The 22900-nt window shown below is 42.3% G+C and overlaps 1 protein-coding gene and 1 long non-coding RNA gene across 8 annotated transcripts in view; one reads left to right on the plus strand and one right to left on the minus strand.

Moving 5' to 3' along the window:
• MCTP1 (multiple C2 and transmembrane domain containing 1) overlaps positions 1 to 13932 on the minus strand; it is a 471427-nt gene extending 457495 nt beyond the window's left edge. For all 7 annotated transcript variants that reach the window (XM_036020549.1, XM_036020547.1, XM_036020545.1 and 4 more), the window contains exon 1: positions 13177 to 13932. In XM_036020549.1, the coding sequence (XP_035876442.1) occupies positions 13177 to 13893 (717 nt within the window). In that variant the 5' untranslated portion in view covers positions 13894 to 13932. The remainder of the gene's footprint in view (positions 1 to 13176) is intronic.
• LOC118499489 lies at positions 217 to 22339 on the plus strand. The gene is made up of 3 exons (XR_004901986.1): positions 217 to 523; positions 17014 to 17017; positions 22329 to 22339. It is a non-coding gene; the product is annotated as an uncharacterized LOC118499489 (long non-coding RNA).
• The last annotated feature ends 561 nt before the right edge of the window (positions 22340 to 22900 follow it).

Here is a 22900-nt window from a genome sequence, read left to right on the forward strand (position 1 = left end):
ATTGGGGACACTGATCTCTTTTCCTTTAGATTGTCAAATTAGAAAATGACAACAGCCAACATAACAATAGCTGACCAGCCTAAATGAATCAAATCACACCTATTTTTTACCAGGTCAGCAAAAAATACATATTTTGCTGTGCTGCAGAACTTTATTAGTTCATATATACCATGAGAAAAGGTTAAAATCGAGGACCTAGACTACCATCCCAATTTTCACAGGCATTTAACAATGTGATTGAAAGTCAAGACATATATATAGAACTCACAAGGAGAATGATCTGAAAAATATTCAATTATAAGCTCTCAAAACTGAGCCCCCAAATAAAAAATTCACCCATTCCCATTTCATTATACCTTCCCAGATATTTTCTCCAACTAATAATAATACATTTTTCTAGGTGTCTCTCCACCATGGAGATACCCAGACCCATCAGCAAGGCTGGTGTGGAAGAAATGCCAGACTCAACCACGAATCACTAGTCTGGGCAATAGTCACAGACCTGGCACTCATTGGTGAGGCAGTGGGTACCCCAGAAATTATGCCCCTGGCAGAAAGCAGACATCTTTCAACCAAACTCTGCCACTTACTATGGACAGAAACAGGACTACAGACAAATGACTTAATCTCCCAAAGAATTTTCCCGATATAAATGCAATGACCAATGCCTCTTATACAAAGCTTATTTAAGGCACCATATGAAGAATACCTAGAAGAGAGATCTACTTTGTTTCTTTCCCCTAATACCATGGCTTTCATGGAACAAGAAAGCATTAATGACAGAAATGATATGAGGCTATAGAATATAGAAAATATACAATTACAAGGGTGTTGTAACTTATATCATGTTGTCTCTAATAAAAAAATCAGTAACAGAAATACTGATGATGATCTAATGGGGTGGTACTTGGTGAGGAAGAATTTTTTAAAGCAGGACTAAGATGTGAAAGTTGCTCTCAAAGAAAGGTTGGAGGGCTTTCCACAAGTAAGAAATAAGTAATAGAGCCAGGATTAGGCCTGAAACCAAAATCTGCTGTTACGCTAAATCTGCTTTTATTAAATGTACTTGTTATGAGAAAACCTTCAGAAATAAGAAAGAGGGGACGGAAATGGCAGAGGCAAAGATAATGTCACTACTGAGATGGAGAAGAAGATGAGGCTTTCAAACTGCATTCCAAACTTTCCCTTGCGGTTCTGTTTCCCTCAGCTGGGCTTCTCAGGCACAACCTACTTCAAAGAGCCTTCCTTTGTCATGCTTAAGGGCCACAGGACCTGGATCCAAACTAGACTTACGTGTGACTATGGGCAAGTCACCGAATCTCCTGTGGCTCAGTGTATTCATCTAGAAAATGCAAGCAGTAATAAGCCCACTTCAGAAAGTGTTGTAATAAATTAGTGAGTTAAGACATAGAAAACAGAATACTGTAGTGCCAATACAATAAATGTGCTGTGTGTTTGACTACAGTTAATAGTAATTTTAACATGTCATTTTAAAATGGCCCCACCTGCTGGTTAGCTTTATTTAGGTCCAGGGTCAAATGATACAATTGAGCAAAGAGACAGAACCCAGCACAGAGTGAGCTGAGGAGGACCACATAAGCATGTCCTACTGCATGCAATACAAGGTCAGAAGGTGGCATGTGTATTGTGATTTAACAAAACTTCATTCAAAGACAAGACAATAAAGGCCAAGCCCCACCACAATAAGTACCATTATGAAGAAGTTCATATGGATACTTATGCAAACTAGTTCACATAACCAATTTCTGACACCAAATGCAAACAAAATTTGTGTAGCACTTGAAACTCATTGGAGTGATACTCCTAGAAAAAGATTTTAATATGAAATGGGCACTTGTGAATAAACCACTCAGGGTGAAATCTAGATACAATTAAGAGGATGAATAAAGAAATGAAATGGTATAAGGAATTATTTTCAAAAAATAAAAAGCCACTAAGACACATTAACAGAAATAGCACATTCTTTAAGCAGCCATCACCAAAGCTCTGCTGCCCAGATCCATTTGCCCCTAAAGCATGCGGTTTCCCTACTCACTTTCTGAGCTTCCTGTGATTATGAGAATACATCTTTATTATCCTAAAGGTATCACTTTTTCTCTAATAAAAAGCTGCACTATGTCAATAAAGAGCTTACCAAAAGGTCTATTTATTCTTTTATTTGTAAGGATCATTTTGTGATGGTAAAGCCAGGCCAGCCTTGGAAATACTAATGATAGATATTAATTATTCTGACAGCTAGATTTCAAAACATGAAGTGAATAATTCAATGACCTCTCTTCATGGTGGCTAAAAGATGGATACTTAAAGAAGAGGAATTAATCTACTGAAGAAAAGGCTCTCCTTATACATCAGTTTAAATTCAAAGCCAGATTATTCATTCTCTTTTGTAGAACACACCCCACCATAAACCAACCACAAAAGCTGTCTAATTGTTTTTTTTTTCTCTTTGGCAGAGTTGGTTATGGCACAGCCATGCAAACTAGATAAATGTAAACCACCTGCAAATATTATGCTATCACTGACATTTAGACCTATCAGATTAACTTTAGAAGTAGAAAAATATTGGAGATATTCTAGTTATCTTTGACTCTATGAAGTGTGTGAAAAAAATACAGGTATGCATATAAACCATTCCTGGTGAAGGCCGTGTGTGTGTGTGTGTGTGTGAACAGCATATGCCAAAGCAACACAAAATGTCAAAACATCAGAGAAGCCAATTATTTCAACTTGAATGTCAAAAAATATATGTATAAAAGCCTCTAGTAGAGCGTGGGCTGCGAACCAGTGTTGCAGGTTCAATTCCCAGTCAGGGCACATGCCTAGGTTGCAGGCCACGGCCCCCAGCAACCACACATTGATGTCTCTCTCTCTCTCTTTCTCCCTATCTTCCCTCTCTAAAAATAAATAAAAATATTTTTAAAAATTTAAAAAAGCCTCTAGTAAAAAAATGCCTGACTCTCTTTTTTTTACTTTTTATTTTCCCTGCCCCTGTTCTCAGAAAGAAAGAGCAGTGAAATAGCTGAAAGGCAGGTAGCAGGAGGGCAGAGAGTAGAGAGCCGCCCAAATAACACACCACCTGGATAGTCCTGTGGCAGAGTTAGACACGCTGACTAGGCTGATCACTCAAGATGCAGCAGATCCTTTCACAGGCAGTTCCACACAGCCCTACCTCACATTCTGGCATACACGCAGGAAGAAAAACGTTGAAGACAGAGAAAGTGAAAATGCCAGGTGGAGAGGAACAGCTGTAAGAACACTTTACAAAGGTCTCTCTTCCTTGAAAAGAGGCTGTGGGATTGGGGCCTGGGAAACTGCAAAACGGGGGACTCTTTCCCATCTGCCTGTTCCCCTCAGTCTTGCTCAGCTGACCCCCACAGGGCAGGCTAGAAGGTCACAAAAGCACCAGCCTGAGGAGAGAGTAAATGGACGCTGCCTGAGGAGCCAGAAGGAGTAGAGACGAGTTGAGGGCTGATGACCAATATGGTTAAGTAAATGCTTTTTTACTTGGAACTGATGGGTTAAATTGGCATATATGCCAGGAAAGCCAGAGAGAACCAGGTGAGGTCACAATCTCAGCTGGACCTGATCCCTGTCCCTCACCTCCAGCTTCCTTGTAAAAACAGAGGGACACAAAGGAAAGAGAAAGGGAAGGGGCAGCCCTGTCTGCTCTGGGCCAGGGGTCAGTGGTGCTGTGCTGATTCAGGGTGCTCTGACCTCTAAGGAGCACAAAATTTGGCGACAGCTCTGGAGCAACGCAGAACTTGTCTGCAAAACCTATTTCAATCTCAAAAGATATTTTGGAAAACACTCAGACTTCTAATCTGCTGTGCTGAAAATACTCTTCAAAGGCAACTGCAAATGCTGGCCTTTTCTTTGATCAGAAGCTATTTTACATTTCAATAAAAGTACAGGAGTCAACTATGGCTTAAAGGCATAGGTAGAATATGGTTTCTATTTTGAGAATATCTATTTGCAATCTTCAAAACTTGATCATTTGCCATACAAACCAATCTTCCATCCGAGAGAGTTCATACTTAACACATTTGAAGTACACTGTCTGAAGAATAGGATTTCCAACAGAGTCCATGGATTCTAAACTTTTTCATTATAACTATTTCTTCAAATATGCAGCCACTCTGATATCAGGAACCATAAGTGTCTATGTTACAGGGAAATGTAGGAGGTTCTCCTGCTTTACCTGATTTTTTTTAACTGACAAACATGTTTTGCTTTTCTTTGGCACTGTAGTAACACTCACTATTTTCAGGTCCTAATGCTGCACAGAAAAAGAACTATTTTATTCAGGGAGAATACAAAATAACTGTAACGAATATGAGCTTTTTAAAGTAAATGAAGGACAACATGCCACTCAGGAGCCTGGCACCCTCAACCATTCTGAAATGCCTGTAAATTCAAAACTCAACCCTCCCTCTCCTTCTCCCTCTCCAAGGAAAAGACCTTGCAATGAAAGCACTTCTGAACAGAACCAAAACAGATCAAAGGCAAAAGGAAAAGGAAAAGCGTGCTCTGACCAATTCCTTCCACTTTTTCTTTCCCTGAAGGTTCAGCCACGGGCTGGTCTTTCCAATCTTTCCATCTTCTCAGGCCCCAGGCCAGGTCACTGCCCTGCTCTCAGGGACTGTTGTGGGCTTAGCGTGGCCTCCTGCCTCTGCCGCCAACTTGAGCCTCCGAAGGCTCACTTGACCCTGTCTCCCCTGCTCAAACGCCACCAGGGGTCCCTACTGCTGCCCTGTAGATAGCCTACATACAACGCTCAGTCTGGCATGCTTTCATTCACACCTTTATTTCCCACTCTCCCCCTGTCCACACCCTAGGTCTCATCCCAATGCTGACTCCCCACTTCCTGAATACACAGGGCACTTATTCATTTCTGTGCCTGTGGCCAGATTCTTTCCCCCTTCCTCCTGTATCTAAACCCTGACCACACTTTGAAACAACACAGAGGCCATCAGGTGGAAACACCCTCAAATTGCTGCCGCCAAACCTGTGGCGTACCTGCATCAACCTTCAGGCTAAGGCTACCACTTCCCCTGGTCTCTAGGATCACCACCCTTTACACATCCTTACCGACCCCCATACACATCCTTAGGGACCTCATTCCATTGAGTATCCCCATTTCCCCCTTTAACTTCAACTACTTCTCTACACACTCTACTCATCAACCCACTCAGGTGCTATTCATTTAAAAAAAAAAAAAAACTAAACTAAATTAAAAACCTTCCCCTGATCCCATCTCAACATTGTTCTTCTCACTCTCCTACTACCACTTTCTTTTATCCCCTGGAGAGAGCCAGACTGCAGTGGCCCTCTCTCCATCCCCACCTCCTCTTCCCACACCCCCCTCAACCACTGCACTCCAGATTCCCTCCCACCACTCCTGGCTTAGTTATTTTGTAACGGCATCACATCGCAAACAACATATTCTTGGCAGTGGGAGAGGAGAGGAGAGATCAGACATGAGCTTTCTGTCAGAAGGTGGAACTGAGAGCTAGATACAGTCTAGACATACATCATATTTAGCCTGTGTGGTGTTCTTAAAAATATAAATTATTTGTCAAAAATTCAAGATTCTGGAGTCTTCACACAAAATCCCAGATTTCTGGCTTCTACCAAAGAATGCAGACACTCTGGCAACACTGCTTCTTCACTGTGTGACGGTGACCAGCTGGAGGTGAGAAGCAACTGCCCCTTCGAAGGGCCAAGGGCCCCCTGCTTCACCACGGGCCCCACCCAACCCTCGTTGCTCAGTTTCTTTACCCTGATGGCTGAGCAATGAGTGTAAACGCTGGCTTTAAGTCAGTGCTGTTCAATAAAAATAAAAATGTGAGCCACATACATAATTTTAAATTGTCTAGTAGCCGAACTTTTTTAAAAAATGAAAAGGAATAGATGAAATTAACTTTAATAATATTTTATTTAATACATTGTATCCAAAGTAGTATTTCAACATGCACATATTATATAAAAATAGTAATTAACTGAATATTTTACTTTCTTTTCTTTATGCTAAGGCTTCAAAACCCAGTGTGATTTTCATTCTTGTGGCACAATTTCCACCGTCATTAGCCTTATGTGGCCAGTGGCTGCCCTGAAGGACAGCACAGCTCTGGATGCAAAAAATAGTCTTGCAAGTGGAGAGACAGACATTACGGAGAAAGAAGAAAGCAGGTGGTATTAAGGAAAAGGGTGGTGATCTTAAAGAGCAGGTGTAGTGAGAGCTTTAAAAATAGGAGAGAAGGGAGTGTGGACATAGGGAAAGTGAATGGTGCTCAGTGAAAAGATCAGCTCTAGTCCAGTGAGTGCCCCAGGGGAAGAAACACCCCTGATAGGAGGAATGCAGTAGGCCAGCAAAGTAGATTTTCTGGAGAGAGGCTTTGGTGTTTTTATAAATGGTCTCTGTATAAGACAGGAGATCTGCCTCACTTTGAAAAGCAACTGGCTAAGTCTCTAAACCCCAGTACACACCCTTGGCACTCAGGAGGTGGCAGAATGAACCAGGCCAGTGAGGGCAGGATTCTTGATCAAGGTTGGGATTTCAATCTATTGCAAGGAAACAGGTTGGAAGAAAAGTGGCCATGAAGCTGGCAGGAAAGTACAATCTTGAGCTAAGATTCCAGAGCAGAGTTTAAGACTCAGAGATCATAAAAGTGAGGATATGTCAGTGGGTTCTCTGGATGTGAAGGCACAATGTCAGAGGCCAGACAAGGAGACTTGGGTGCAAAAGCAGATAACAGCAGTCAGAGACCAGCTCTGAGAAATGCATCCCTGAGCCAGAGACCTTGAAAACAGAAACCACTTCTCCATCCTTCACATGAGCACAGTATGGCAGCCTTTAGCTGGTGTCAGGTCCTCCCTCCGTGCCTGCAGACATGACCCAGAATGAAAGAACAAGCTGAGAAAAGGCAAGCTACCAGCTGGGAGAAGAAGGGGATGTCAAGCACATCTGCCAGGCTTAAAAAGACTCAGAAAAAGAAGGTATTAACATCATTACACAGCTGCAAAGTGATTTTGAAACTTTTCCAGAAACCTTATCTATAAACAGCTCTGGCCCGTCCATTCATACCATCATTCATTCCGCAACCATTTATTGAGTGGTCTTCCCTGAACCATTTACAATGCTGATTAAATAGGTCAATTGTACCAAGGCTTGCCAAATTCTTCTCTGGCGGTGCTGATGTAGCTAGGTAAGACTTAAGCAAAATAGGGTGAGATTACTTATACTGAAGGGGCCTCTCTGAATAAAACCAGTGGGATTAGGAGGAAGCATTGATCCTAAAATGTCCAGAGGTCCACTTATCTATTATATGTTGTAATTTTCCATATTGGCTAGGACCCAAGAGGATGGGAAATGGGCTGGTATAAAATATCACAAAAGAGACTTTACAGGAAAATTGTTCTCTTAAGAAGGCAGTATGGAGGGCTTTCAAATCTCATTATATGAAAAATACAGTTTTCCGCATTGCTTACATTCAGATGAATGCTAAATACAAACATTTGGAGACATTAGGAAAATCATGGCCTGACATTCTACTGGTAAAAAGAAATTCTAATAAAAAACTGGTTACAGTGGAGGGGGAAATATGTTCGCATAAAGCCTTGAGTTGCTGAAGGGCAGTCATTGCTTTCTCCACCTGATTTACAAAAAGCCACGTGAAGAAAAGGCTGATAGTGCCAAGGAAATCCAAACAGCGCATGGCGTTAATCATGCAGGAAAGAAAACAGGTGGTAGTTTTAATGGTGCTGACAAATCAAAATTCACAAATACAGTCAAGATTATTTGACAAGTGAAAAAAATGACTCGAGGGAGGGTGCCTCACACCTTTCAATAATTAACTTAGTAGAAAATTAAATGTGTCCAATATAGGTATGCTTTATACTGTAACTTTAGGAAAACAAGCAAGCTTATCTAAAGAAAGTTCCAGGACAATACCTATAGGAAATACCTATTTCATTCACATTAAATTACCCCCTAAAGCCCATAGGATTCAAACAATAATCCTTGTTTATTAAAAAAAGGTTTTATTTATGTTGCTAGGCTTATTGATGCTGGGAAATATGTAATTTTTAGTAAGTTCTCCAGAAAAAAAGAAAGAACAAAAACTTTCAGACTTCAAAAAATTGATGTCTGCTTATCCAAAAAGGTGTCTGCTATGATACTGTAAATAGCTACGAATCAACAACGACAACAAAAACACACAACCCTAACTTCTGAATCTGCAGATCTTGTCAGTGCTCACCCTGCTGTCCAGGAACACTGCACACTCTTCGTCAGCTAGAGCTGGCAGCCATTGCGATCATTATCGTGAGCAAAGAAATTACACTGCATGTTTCCTGAAGTACCAACGATATATTATTCACCTTTAATTCTGTAAAATCATCTCTTAATTCCAAACAATGGGGAAAAGAAAACAAGGGGAGACGTTTGTTCTATTTTCTTTATAAATCTATTAATCCTGTTTTATCCCTCAGAGTATTTATTCACTTTTCCGTGATGATGTGCACATACTTGGCAAAGTAATATGACTTTTTTTTTTTAACCACATGAAGTTGTGAGTCACCAGTACTGCCTTGGCTAATTTGGAGCTGTTTTTGCCACCACAGCAAGTAAAATAATTTACACCTTAAATTAAATGAAAAGGACCATCGAAGCTCCCTATTGATTTTTTCATCACCTGTCATATGTGATGGTGGCAAAACTTTAATGTACCATTCAATAATAATCACAACAGCAACTGCTAATGTGTACTGAGCTTTGTTTCAAGTCAGTCTCATACAATATCTGTGTTACAGCACTTCCATTTATACAAAATTTACAGCTCTACTCAGATCTGCTGGATACACAGGATAGAAACCAAAGGTTACAGGGAATGATTCCACTCCAAAGCAAACCTCTCCCTCCCAGAATGACCTGAAGATGCCAGTATTTTTCAAGAGCGCTATCACACATCAAACTTCACTTCACACCCTGCTCTCCAATGTCCTACCCCACCCCCAGCACACACGCACTCTGAAAAAGCTACTAATGGTACTTTTAGGCATTTTTGTGATTAGAGTTTTTAATGGTTTTAGTCATTTCTGTTAGGTATGCTTTTTAAATCTGTGCCTCCCCAAGATGAAGTTATGTTCCTTGAAGCAATATTAAAGACACTTGAAAACTAGACAGCAAAAATTAACTCAAATCACCTTTTTAAATAGGTTTTGAAAATACTTCCTTTAAAGGGGGAGACAACTAAAAAAGCAAGATGCATTTCACATATAGACTTAATTTTAGAAAATATTTGTCCACTTTTTGTCAGAGCATACAGATGTGTTTCAGGAATTTCATCCCAATGAATGAATATTCCTGTTACTATGCTTTGAAACATTTCTATCATACCTTAAATAATTTACCCATTTTAAAAAATATTTTTATTTTTGATTTTAGAGAGAGGGGAAGGGAGGGAGAAAGAGAGGGCAAGAGACAACGATGTGGGAGAGAAATGCTGATTGGCTGCCCAGCACACCGAACATGCAACCCAGACGTATTCCCGGACGAGGAATCCCACCTGTGACCTTTTGGTTTGCAGGATGATGCCCAATGAACTGAACCACACTGGCCAGGGCAATTTACCCACTTTAAAAAAAAATTGTTACTTCTTTATGAAGATAATTTTAACAAAATGAATCTAAAAGAAAAACAGTAAAAGTTTAACATTCATGAACACTACAAGCTTTTTTGTTAAGACACTGAAGAATGCAATATGTTCATCTCTCACTCTTCATCCTAAAATACTGACTTTCTGATTCTAGCAAAATATAATTTTAGTAACTTGTCAAGACAGAACACATAAAATTGGCATATTTTTGATACGCACACAAATTGAGACAGCATCTTTCCCAACTGTGCAGCAGAAAATGAAATGCATCTGGTGTGACAATATGGCCCAACACGTGAACAAGAATCAGTGGGATGTCTTTCTTGTTTTTTTCAAAGCATATTATTTTAAATAATGCATATTACTTAATGTGCAAGACATTCTCAAGTGCATTATTATGTTTCGAAGGTATATTTGACTAAAGAAAACATAACCGCTAGAGGGCTGGCAGGGGCAGGGGAGGTCGTTTGTTCAGTTTTAATCACCGTTCATCGTGACTTCCAAATCTCTTTCCCCAGCAACCCAATTTGATTTTTGGCTTTTGCTTAACATCTCTACCCAGTGTCAGAGTATGTGCACATATGTTGTTGGGGCCTCATGATGGGCTGGGGGATGGAGAAGTGGGGAGTGTTTGGGAGAATGTGGCTGGTGCCAGGATCAAGCAGGGAACACGAGAAAAACTGAGCAATTTGACTTGTTTTTTTTTTTTGCAACAAATTTTCTTTCTTCCTTGAAACAAAGTTCTTTTTATCTAGGCAATCTGGAGATGAATTTAATGCTTTTATTGTATTTTCTTTCACGTGTTCCCATCTGTCCCTGTGAACTGTGAATAAAACTGAAATCTACATGTGCTACACACTCTATCCCCATGCCCAAGTATTTTTGCAGATGAGGTGCTGGGAGAGCCAGGAAAGAACTCTGAGATGTGCAGGGCACTTAGAAGGGCGCTGCAGAGCTACGCTTATTCCTGGACACCTTAGCAAACTCTCCAACTCCATTTCTTCCTCTTCCCCACTCAGAGAGGCGCTCAGGCTCCTTTGAGTAAGACAGAGAAGTATTTAGAGAGGACTGAGGAATACCCTCTTCTGCATTGGTACGAAAGGTGACAGAGACTTGGATTTCTGACTAATAACAGAGAAAACTGTCTGTTTCTCAGGGAACAAGGCTCCATTAGCAGGAGATGTTGGGAGCAACAATGGTGCCTCACCCTGGAACTGTGTCCAGCATGGGACAAGCCCCTCAGGGTTTACTGTTCTGCCTACACCCCACCCATCTTTCACTTATTCTTAGAAAGATATTTTAGCTTTTTTATTCCTCCTGTGTCTTCACTGAAATGCTAGTTCTTTATAATGAAAAGCTTCTTTAAAACTATAGAAGGAATGATTAATTATGTCATTTGTAAATGTGATATAATAGATATGCAACAATCAATCACAGAGAACAAAAACCAGATTAATATAGCTAATCCATCATAGAACTGATTCTAGGGATGGAGAAGAAAGTAAGAAAGCCCATAATGAATGTAAATTCACAAGTATTAGTCAATAAGACTGACGGAAGTCATCTGAGAAACATAGTACGTTCTAAAAGTTGTCATGGAAAAGGATGCTGGAGAATGACAACTATAAAACCCCTGGCATTTATTAACCATGTGACCCTGGAAAGGCTATTTTAATTTCTTTGAGCATTGGTTTCCTAACCCATAACAATGGCAACAAGAACTTCTGTCCTGTAGGATTGCTCTGAGGATTAAAACATGCAAGGCTACAAAGTGCCCAGCATTCTGGGTGAAGGCACACAAAATAATGTTAGTTTAGTGACTTGTCCAAAATTGATTTAGGTCTTTTGAATACAGAATTCATATTTACACAGCAATATTTTTAAGTAAAAACTGATGGTGCCTGAAAGCTTTTTAGTAAAAATAAACATAAAGATCAATTCAGAATTCTCTGCTTTTGCTTTGAAAATGTTTTGCTTCAGTGAACTGCAAAGTAATTTAGTAAGTTAACATTTGCAGTAATATATCTACCACCCAAAATAATTCAATTATTATTTGTTTTATTATTCTTGATTGCAAAAGTCCATAAAAACACATGTAAACAGTACCCCACTCTAAAATTCTTATAATTAGGATTATATATGCACTCTAAAATAAATACACGTTAAATACATAGTACTCATCTATACTGAATTTAAAACATCCTTTTAAAATGACTTTTTACTTTACTTTTGGAACCAGAAACAGTCTATTAAATTATCTTGCAAGGTGAAGGGAAAGGTAGGTTTATTTAGCCTTCCTGTCGATAACATCTCTACCTACTCTTCTGAGAATAACTACAACAGAACATCAGGTGGTTCCTCGAACATCAGCAACATCAGTAACATCAGGTTGCTGCAATCAAATGTGTTTATTACACAATAAAACACTCATATTCCACTTTATTTTCTGAAACTATACTGATAAGCAATAAAAACTTTCAACTGAAGACACATCTATTCTCATATCTTTCAAAACGTGGCCTATGTTCATTGCAGCTCTAATCTAAATAAAGTTTGAATGTACATGTCATTAATCTAAAAATAATTCAGAGTCAAAATAATGAGTTTAAGTAAGCTAAGATATATTGAAAGGAAAGAGTTCTGTAGGTCCCTGGCAGAATGGAACGTTCAAAGCATTTGCTAACACTAACTCGAGCTGATAAACATTTACAAGAGGAGAGCCTCCCCTCTACAAAATCGAGGGAGTAAAAGCAGCCACTCAGTGGAACGCCTTAGGGACCTTACTTGTACATTTTTACCTGATTCTTGTCTGACCAAACTTGTGCGATCAGAGGCAACATCATGTAAAAAGCAGCATACTTGAAACGCAAACGCTTCGGATGACTATTAAATCTTAGAAAAGGCCATAGGAACACATTTGACTAACTCTGATGAGACGTTCAAGCTGCCCGCCTGTTGAGCGCTGATCCCCCTGCTGCAGGAAGTTTTAAGAAGGTTGTGTGGGTAAATCCGCAGACTTCTGCTTTAAGGCTTTTCTCCGAGCGATTACCTCAGGTTTACCACTAAGTCACCTCTCCGCACTTCTATTCCTCCCTGCAAACCATGTGTTTCAAATGCTAGCCTCTCCACATCACCATCATACAGGGTTGTAGTCTTTTTACGTTGTTGGGTTTGTTTTTCTTTGGACAAGGTTGAAGCATAGTGGAGAGTCCTAGGTCACCTCCAAAAACTATCCTAAATTATACCTAACTTCATTCCTGTCCTCTGTGGCTACCATTAATACTCCCACTTTCATTGGCAACTCATAAAGCTATTTATGTCAAAAGTCAAGCCAGGGTACAAGTCTTATCTTTACTAAGCAGGAGCTGGATGTTTTTTTCTTTCCACTGTTTGTTTTACTTGGTAGCATCCGCACCCGGCTTGCGCCCGCGCCCCTTACCCACCCACCACTTCTAGTTTGCCCAAAGCTGGAGGCGTGGCCCCCGGCACCGCTACTCACCTGGCTACTGCCGCGCTCCACGCCCTTCTCCGGCATTCGCTTAGCGGTGCTCTGCGCTGGCTCTGCAGGAGGCGGAGGCGGCTCCAGAAGCTGCTCCAGGTTAGTGGTGCCCGGCAAGGAGGAACTCTTCTGATGGCATAAGAGTGCCGCGGTACCCCGACGCCGTGCACCCTCATCTCGGGCACGATCGCCCCTCGGGGGTGGCTGGGGAGATGAGGACAGGGAAGACGAAGCGGAGGACGAAGAGGGAGCTGAGTCTGGGGAGCGTCCGCCAGGAGGCGTCCCTCCGCCTGCTCCCGCAGCCGCAGCGGACCCCTTTCCCGCGGGGAGCAAATGCTCACGAATCCGGCGGCGCAGCGTAGAACCCTGCTCGGCTCTGCCGGGACCGCCCGGCTCAAGAGCCTCTGTCGAGGAGCAGCACAGGTTGGGCTGGGAGGAGGAGAAGACGCGGTCCAACACTTGCTTCCGTTTCTTGAAGCCAATCCACTTACTGCCCGTGCCCCCGACGCCGGCCAGTGCTTCCCGCCTGCCACCTGGGGGAGGCGGAGAGGGCGACGGGGTGGCCGCAGGGCGTCGCTCCTGGCCCCCTGCACGCCCGCTGCTGCCACTGCCCTTACTCTTGGCCACCCCCAGCTGCAAGTTCTTCCAGAGCCGGGCCTGGAAAGAGGAGGACGCTGCCGGCTCCGGTGAGCCCTCCGCTGCTGCCCGGGGCTCCATCCTCCACCCCCTGCTCCTCCTCTTCTCTCCTCCTCCTCCCCCACCACCCTCCCTGGCTGCGCCCCCTCCCGGAGCCCCGCGGTGGCGGCGGCGGCGGCGGCGGGGGGCGCAGCAGCAGAAGCAGGCAGTGCCCGGCGGCTTCAGGCCAGCCCTGGGGACAGACGCTCCTGCCGCGGTTCTCCGGCGGCGGGACTCGGGCGCCGCCTCTTCTTCCCGCACCTGCTGGGGTGGGCCGGCGCTGGCGCTGAATCCCTGCAGCCGAGCCTGCAAAGTTTCTAGCTTCGACCTCCAGGGCTCCAGTCCACTGGAGTCCCCCAGGCCGCGCCCTGCCTCCCTCTCCTTGCTGGTTCCGAGCTCAGAAGCTACGCTCACCCGGGCGTACGAGTCCAGCTGCACCAGGGACCGCACACGGCGCCCTACGGGCAGCACCTGTCAGCGGCTGGGAAGGCTGCCTCTAAACTGGACCCACTCGCGACTCACACAACTGGGAAGGTCGAGCTGAAGACACCCCGGACCAGCAGCCCCACAGAAGCTCCCCTGGACCATCCTCCAGCTCCTAGGTGGGATGACAGGCGGACCAGAGCCGGGTGGAGCTGGGTAGGGATCGGAGCCAGCTTGCTTCCTAGAATCCGGCCACAGTTCCCCAGGCAGCCGGCTCTGGGCCGCCACTAGACACGCCCGCCAGCGATCGTCTGTGTCTGATGAAGTGAGCTAGAGTGGAGATCACGCGCCTTCGGTGGTGGGTCCTGTGGGGCGCCGAACGTCCTCGTGGAGAAACGAACCCGATTCAGTTCTGGGACTAAACACCGCTGCCCCCGCCCCGTTACGCGCCCTGGGTCCAAAACCAGAGTTCTGTATTGACTTCATCTCAATCCACGCCTCCCCTCTCTTTATTTATATATGCACTGGTAGTTTCTCTTACAATCAGGGTCTAGAGATTCCCGAAGTCTGACTACAAGGCCAGCCTTCAAATTGCAGGAGTTGACAGTGGACGACGAGGTGGAGGATGCACACTGCCTCTGACCCCATTCGAAAGGCAGAGAATCTCGCTCTTTTCACTCAGTTGCATTTTCCTGTGGTTACTTCATTTGCCTCATTGCCAAGGCAAATGGAAAAGGCTTTTTAGTTCGTTCAGACGTTGCTTCTCCCCAGACCTATTCATCCCAGGGTCTTCTAATTCTAAGAGATCCTCTACCCTCTTCCACTGCCCTCTGCACCCCTAAAGGTGGAAAACATGGAAGAGGTCCCCGAGCTTTTTTGCACCGCGCTGATTCAAATGTCGTTTAGCTAGCAGTATGCCATCGACGTGTTACCAAACTCTCTAAGCCTTTAATTTTTCTGTTTCTTACATTTAAATAACAAATACTTAAATATTTATTGAGAGTGCCTACTATGCAGGCAGTACCAATAGGCTATGGGGATGCAGCTGTTTAACAAGGGAAAGAGGGCCCTACCCTCACGGAGCTCCTATTCCAGGGGGAGAGTCAGAACAGACACAATTTCTGATAGTGAAAAGTCCCATGGAGACAGTAAAACAGGCTACCACGACAGTGTCTATGGAGGTAGGGTTGCCAGATAAATTGCAGGACACCCAATTAAATTTGAATTTCAAATAAGTAATGAATAATGTGTTAGCATATGTATGTCCCAGACATTGCATGAGACATTTCTAAAGTGCTGTTTGTTGTCTATCTAAAATTCAAATTTAATTTAGTGGTTTGTATTTTTATTTGCTAAACCTAGCAACCCAAAAGGAAGAGTTTGGGAGGTTTTGATTTTTTTGTTTGTTTATTTTTTACATTCTGTATGCAGGGAGGGTCTCCCTGAGGATTCAGCTCAGTGTGCAAGGCTTTTTTGACCACAGAAAATTACCTGAATATAGAGCTGCTCTGATAGCCCAAAAGGAAACTACAGTGCCCAAAAGTGTTCTTCTCTATAATGTATTTTGGAAAATAACATAACTAGGAAAAATATTTTGTTACTAGTTTTTCTAGGACATAGTAAACGAATTATGGGGCCGATAAGTAAAGAAATGTAGGATTAACTATAGAGAATTTAGAAGAAATGACTTCTGTTTCTCCCAGGACTCTTCATAAATATTTAAGTTTATAATATTTATATTAGATGGACCCATGGGTCCATAGGGATAACTCTACATAACTATAGTATAGTATAGTATAGTATAACTATAATTCAAAGTTATACTCATATAGTCTCATAATGATGTATTTGTTTGACTTTTGTACCTTAATATTTTCATTTTTCTCTTTACCTAATTTTGTCTTGAATGTACTATCTTTCAGGTACTATCTCTGAGATGTCAGGTTCTGAAATCTATGATCCTAAATCACAATGATCTATTCATGTGAGTTCATTTATACAACTCGAAAGAGCATATATGACTTTTTCTGAGCATCTGAAGTGGGTTATAAAATGTGAGGTTGCCCTACAAATTGTACATTATATAAAGTTGTATTGGATATGGTCTCTGTCATCAAATGTCTTGGTATATTTAAGAGAAGATACTTATTTTTTAAGATTTTATTTATTTACTTTTGGAGAGAGGGAAAGGGAGGGAGAAAGAGTGGGAGGGAAACATTGATGTGTGTGGGCGGCCTGGCCAAGAACCCAGCCATGTGTCCTGACCAGGAATCAAACTAGTGGCCTTTTGGTTTGCGGGACCATGCCCAACCCACTGAACCACACCAGTCAGGGCCAGAGGAGATATTTATTAAAAACTCTACAAACACAAGGGTAAAATGAATGGTACAAATTGATCACCGGGAGAACACAGAGGATTGAAGAATCACTTCTGGCTTGACTAATAAAAGGTTTCTTGTTGGAGGCATCATCTGAGCTAAGATCTATTGCAGGTGACAGAATACACTGAGGAGATAGATGACCACCTGCAAAGGAAAGTAAAATTCACGGCACATAGCAAGACTTCAATAAATGTTACCTATTCTTTCTATTACAATTTACTATCCATTTTAAACATTGACAGAACAGCCCTGGCCAGGTGGCTCCATTGGTTACAGAATCATCCATGCACCAAAAGGTTTCGGGTTTGATTCCCAGTCAGGGAACATACCTGGGTTGTGGGTTTGATCCACGTCCAAGGCACGTGTGGGAGGCAGCCAATACATGTTCCTTTCTGACATCAATGTTTCTCTCTGTCTCCCTCCCTCCTTCTGTTCCTCTCTCTCAAATCATTTTTTAAATTATGTATTTATTTTTAGAGAGGGAAGGGAGGGAGATAGAGAGAGAGAGAGAAACATCAATGTGCGGTTGCTGGGGGTCATGGCCTGCAACCCAAGCATGTACCCTGACTGGGAATCAAACCTGTGACACTTTGGTTCACAGCCCATGCTCAACCCACTGAGCTATGCCAGCCAGAGCTTCAAATCATTTTTTTAATGCCTGCTATGGACTGAGTGTCTGTGCCTCTCCCAAACAAGTAAAAAATTATATATTTTTAATGTAAATATATATTTATGTATATACATTGAAATATATACATAAATATAATTACATAATGTATATATATATTATACATTGAAATATAAGAGGTTGGGAAGGTGATGGGTAATGTAATATCCAAGCTGAAACCCAAAGGAAGTGGGGGAGGGAACAAGGTAGTAAATCTGAAGAAAACTTTTGTCAAGAAGAAAGAACACTAAGTGCAGATAGGCTGAGGCAGGAACTTGCTCAGCTTGACGAATGGCAAAGTCAGAGCATCTGGAACAGAGAAAGATGGGATGGGAAGAGAAGATATGGCAGAGATAGCTAAGGGACAGATCATTTAGGGCTCTGCAAGCAACAGTGAGGACTTTGGACTTGGGTGGGATGGGAAGCCCCTGGAGGGCTTTGAGTTTCTTCATAATTCAACTAGAATTTTTAAGGATTCACTCTGCCCTCTATGATGACAATAAATGAAGGAAAGGAAGAGGTGGGAACATAGTTTAGATAGGAGCTGTCACTACAAGTGAGGAACAACGATGCCTTTGAGGTGGGAGGAGGTAAAAGTGGTTGAATTCTAGATACAGTGTTTTGAAGACTGAACTGACAGGACATGCCATGCTTAGGACATGCAGTATTCAAGCATGATGCTAAATGGTTTGCATAGCTAAACATACATTATTGTCACAGAGACCTCATTTTATAGATCTTGCAAATCGCTTCTTGAGTAATTAGCAGATCCCAAGTCTATAGAATTCCAAAGTCACACAATTTCTTAATTTTAAAATTAATAAGTAAATAGAATAGAATAATCAAAAGAGTTCTCAAAAGATGCACTGACCCATGTCCTTGCCTTGGGTTAGCAATAAGATAGTCTTAGACAGAATCACAAGTTTGCCTTGCTGAGATCAAGGCTATGCATGCAGGCATAAAAACAGCATCTCTGGGATTATTTGAGTTAAAGTGCCAACTAGCTGGCACTTCGAGCACTCTCTTGTAAGCAGAGCCCTGGCTGCCACACCAGCTCCCAGTACTGGGCCAGGTATCTTCAGGCCCTCATTTCCTCTCAGTCTCTGAAATGGGGATAATAATATCAATTGGCCTGACCCACCTCACAAGGACCCAGTTAAAAGTCAAACTTAGGCAGCATTCTTGATGATGAGTTAAGCTTGTGTTCAAGTGAGGTGTTATCATCACTTTGTTATCAAAAACAAGAAAGTACTACCAGACCAACTTGTACCACTGCACATGGGAAAACCCTGCCTATGTGGACAAGATTTTGAACCTTTCAAAACCAGAAACCCAGACATCACTTCCATGTTTTGAGATGTCTGCCAACATACCGTCAACTCAACAGAATAAATTCCTCTTCGGGTATAAACTAGCTTTTGCCTTTTTCTTCCTTGAAAGTTTTCTCATCAGTTTTCAAATGCCATTTAATGTCTAAGTAACTTCAAAAGAGTTATTTCTGTTTATTTATTTAACCTAAGCCACTTCCTATTTTCTTCTTAACCAGACTAGAAAATAATTCAGGAATTCTAGACCAAGAAATATGCCGGAATTTCTAAGTCAAAAGGGGATAGGAGTGTCCATGTGGTTTAAATTGGAGCAAAGTGGGACTTGAAACTGTAGTTACACTAAAATTTTTAAAAAATCAATTGTTCATATAAAAGAAGAGAAGAAGCAATTCATCGGGGATTTGGAGGGAGCAGAAACGTCCCCATGCCCATCCCTCACTTTGATTCTGAGCTTCACAAAGTCAGAAGACACGTGGGAGGTGGTGGCCTGGGGTGGCCCCTAAGACAGCCTGCGGGGCCTCAGTTTTTCATTACTAACATGAAGAAATAGAACTAGTTTCCCTCTAAGGTCCCTTTCTGCTTTAAAATTATGTAGTTTCTGAAACATTTCTCCATGGTAGGATATAATTCATCTCTTCATTCCTGGTTTGATTCCCCACTTTCAGTGGTACATACAAAGGTAGGTACTACTGGACGGGCATGTAAATAACCCCCTTTGAATGTACATACCACATTGCAGAAGCTGTTAGAGCCATAAACTCTGTTGTGCAGGCATCTGATCTCTCCACCTGAGGGCTTTCTTCCAAACCACACTCTCCAACCCAAATGCATAGAGCAGCTTGCAACCAGTGAGTGCTGGCAGTAGATGTATTCTTAGCTCACCATGCCCTGAGAGGAAACTCAGGTGGAATAACTCAGAGGCAGGGACTTGCTATGTCCCAGTTCCAGTGCCCTTGATGCTAATTGGCTTGACAACACACTCTTTCTCAGCTTCCTTCCCTTCAAGTCTCGCATATCCCCTTCCCCTGAGGCTGGTCCCTTGCACCTCACAAACTGACTGCTTGCATGTGAATTCTATCACTAAGTCAGTTTCTGAGAAAACCCAAGCTACGGCACAATATATGCACATTTTAATGTCTAGCTAATGAGGTTCCCAGCTTGACCAGTCTATAAGAAACAGTAATGTTCTCCAGCAAGTTTCCTTTGGGATATACAATCCTTTTATATGGGACTATAAAAACAATTTATCCCAGAGCCTACAATGTATCATCCCTTGATAGAGAGATCCCTTAAGAACAAGAGTATTCACCTATGATTTACCTTCTTGATATAGTCCACTGACCTTCTAGAGCAGAAAATAGGTGGACACCCAGCATCCATTGCAGCCTGGAAAAGTAGCCTCAACTGATCGTGGTCACTCTACCCCTTTGTCAGACCTATAACCAATCACAGAAACTAGAAGAGCACATTACTTGGGACTGGATTCAACTACAATTAACACAAACCTTAAACATGTTCAAGGAGTCTGAAGGTCATCACCTAGACCTAGTATGACATTTCTTCTATCTTACTGCTCCACCACACATGCCTTCCATTCCCAAAGTCCCTGTATGCTCCAAGATCATCAGTGGAACTCCAGCCATTTATAGGCAACTTCCAGCCAACCAGCAAACAGGAAGAAAGGGTGGAAGAGAGCATGTCCCTGCCTTTAAAGTTACTTCCCAACTCTTCTTACATCCCAGAGGTTAGAACTCAGGCACATGACCAAGCCTAGTCATAAAAATCTTTATTCTGGGCAGTCAGTGTCCAGCTAAAAATCTAGGTGCTGCTATTTAGGAAGAAGGGGAAGGTGGGTATAGGGTAACAGCAAGGAGACTCTGGCACAGACCAGCGTTCATGTGATGGACTTCTTCACTCATAAAGAAAAAGCACGAAAGAAAGGATCTCTTTTCTTAATCTAGATGTTTTGGTGTTTGGTGCAATGCACAGAACTGCTGCAGCCTTCTCATTCATTACACGTCTGAGGATGAAGCGAACACTAAAGTTGGCAGAAAAGAGAAGTGGAAACAAGCCCAGATCTTGATGATGTCATTGTGCTACAGAATTAGTCAACCTAAGGCCTTCCTTAACTCTGATCCTATTATTGTGTAGCTATCTATTAACCATTAATTAGAAAATTAATTTATCTAGGGGTTTTGCCATTTTTAGCTGTTTTATATTAGTCTTTTTTTTTTTTGCTGTCAAAGAAATTACCACAAATTTAACTGCTTAAAACAACACCTATTTATTAGCGCAGTGTCTGTGAGTCAGAAGTCTGGACACAGTGTGGCTTTGCTGGTTCCCATGTCACAGGACAAAATCAAAGTGTTGGCAGAGCTGCCCTCCTTTCCAGGGGCCCTGCAGAAGAATCGGCTTCTAAGATCATTCAGGTTATTGGCCGGATTAATTTCTATACTCTGTTGGGACTGAGATCCCTGTCCCTTCACTAGGGAGTCACACTTTGCTTCTAGAGGCTGCCTGCACTCCTTGGCTTACAGCCAACTCTTTCTCATCCTCAAAGCCAACAAAGGCAGATTGAGTTCTTCTCACACTTCAGATTCCCCAGGCCTCCTCTTCTGCCTCATCTCTCTTACTGACTCTTCTGCCTCCTGACTTTAAGGGCTCATGGGATCACATCGGGCCTGCCTGGATAACCTGGATAATCCAGCAAGGTCAGTTGTGTTAGAAACAAAGCTACATCTACGATGCCTCTTCACACCTATAACTATATTAGTATTTGATTGAATAATTAGGGGGTAGAAGTCTTGGTGGGGCACATCATTAGAATTCTGCTTATCACAATTTTCCTATAGCCCAAAACATCCTGGTTGACATGTCCCTATTGTAGATCAGAAGAAAAGACACATCTCCCCCAGCCTGCCTCATTCACAGTGTTCAACCCAGAAGAACTGGTCAGTGCTGCAAAGTAACAGAGTTAAGACAGGCCTGTGTTCATTAGTGAAAAGAACACTGAGTCTGGCTAAACAGGGCAGCCTCTTTGAGGTGTTATTCTGAATCTGGCCATTTTGCTAATTACAATCATACTGCTCCTCAGTTTTCTCCTAACATGATGCTTTCCAGGTTGCTATCAGTTTTTGGGTTATTTCAAACCCAATCCCCTAATTCACACATTTTTCTCTGAGTGAGAAAAAATGGTTATTTAAGAAATATACATTATTGATTTCAAACCAGTGCCTGAAACTTTCACTGCTTTTCTGGCAAGCTCTGTTTTTAAAATGCCTGCCTAGAAAACACACAAGCAAGAACTAGTTAGAAGTAACTTGCAGTTTCATTCTGAGATGAACTTCTCTCAGAAACCCACGGGGAAAATAGAAAATGGAAGGAAAGATGGAGTAGCTAACCATGTATTAGCATCCTTGGAAAAATAAAATACAGTACATCTTTCTGAAGAAAATTACCTTCAATAAACCACATTGGCTGAAACAGTTTTTCAGACCCTGATTTGTACCCTGTAAATCCACCCCCCAAGTTTGTTTTAACCTTGACTTCTGCCACCATCCACATATAAACCTTTAAGTTCTAGCCATTTATATAGATAATTCAGGAATTGTAGTCTCCCTGTGCTAGAACACCTAAGAAACCAAGATATAAGGAACTTGGCCCAGTTCTCATGTAAAGTCAGTGGTGGGACCCATGAGTTAATTATAAGCAGCAACATCTTTTAGGGGGCCTGAGGTCTGAGCCATCCTTATTCCCTATCGTGCCCAGTGTTTGCAAATCTATTTCTTACTCAGCTCCACAATGCAGCATTATTGGATCTAACCACAATTTAACCACTCCAAGATCACGTATTGTTTGTCTCTGTCAGGATACATCTGACAGTAGCCTGAACTAAAGACAGCTGGCCCAATGTTAAACAGCTTTGGCTGGGGCTGGACAGCAATACCTAGGAGCTCTGCACTTTCCCCCCAGGGTTGGGTTAAAAACTAAGCTGAGGCTTGAAAATAGCTGCTATAAATAAACAGTGTCACTCACCATTTATAGGGACTCTCATCTTTACGTAGGACCTCTGGGCATTAAAGAGAATGGACACATGGCGAGAGGATCAGGGACCTGTAGGGGCAGTTTTGCATCACAAATAGTGTATTGGGATCAAAAATCAATCCTGCCTACTTTTTTGCAGATGTACAGAAAAATATAGCTCCTTTATGTTTTCTGTAACTATTCTGGTTTCCCTTGAAGTGATGTCA

This window comes from Phyllostomus discolor, chromosome 3 (genome assembly GCF_004126475.2).
Source record: "Phyllostomus discolor isolate MPI-MPIP mPhyDis1 chromosome 3, mPhyDis1.pri.v3, whole genome shotgun sequence".
NCBI lineage: Eukaryota > Metazoa > Chordata > Mammalia > Chiroptera > Phyllostomidae > Phyllostomus > Phyllostomus discolor.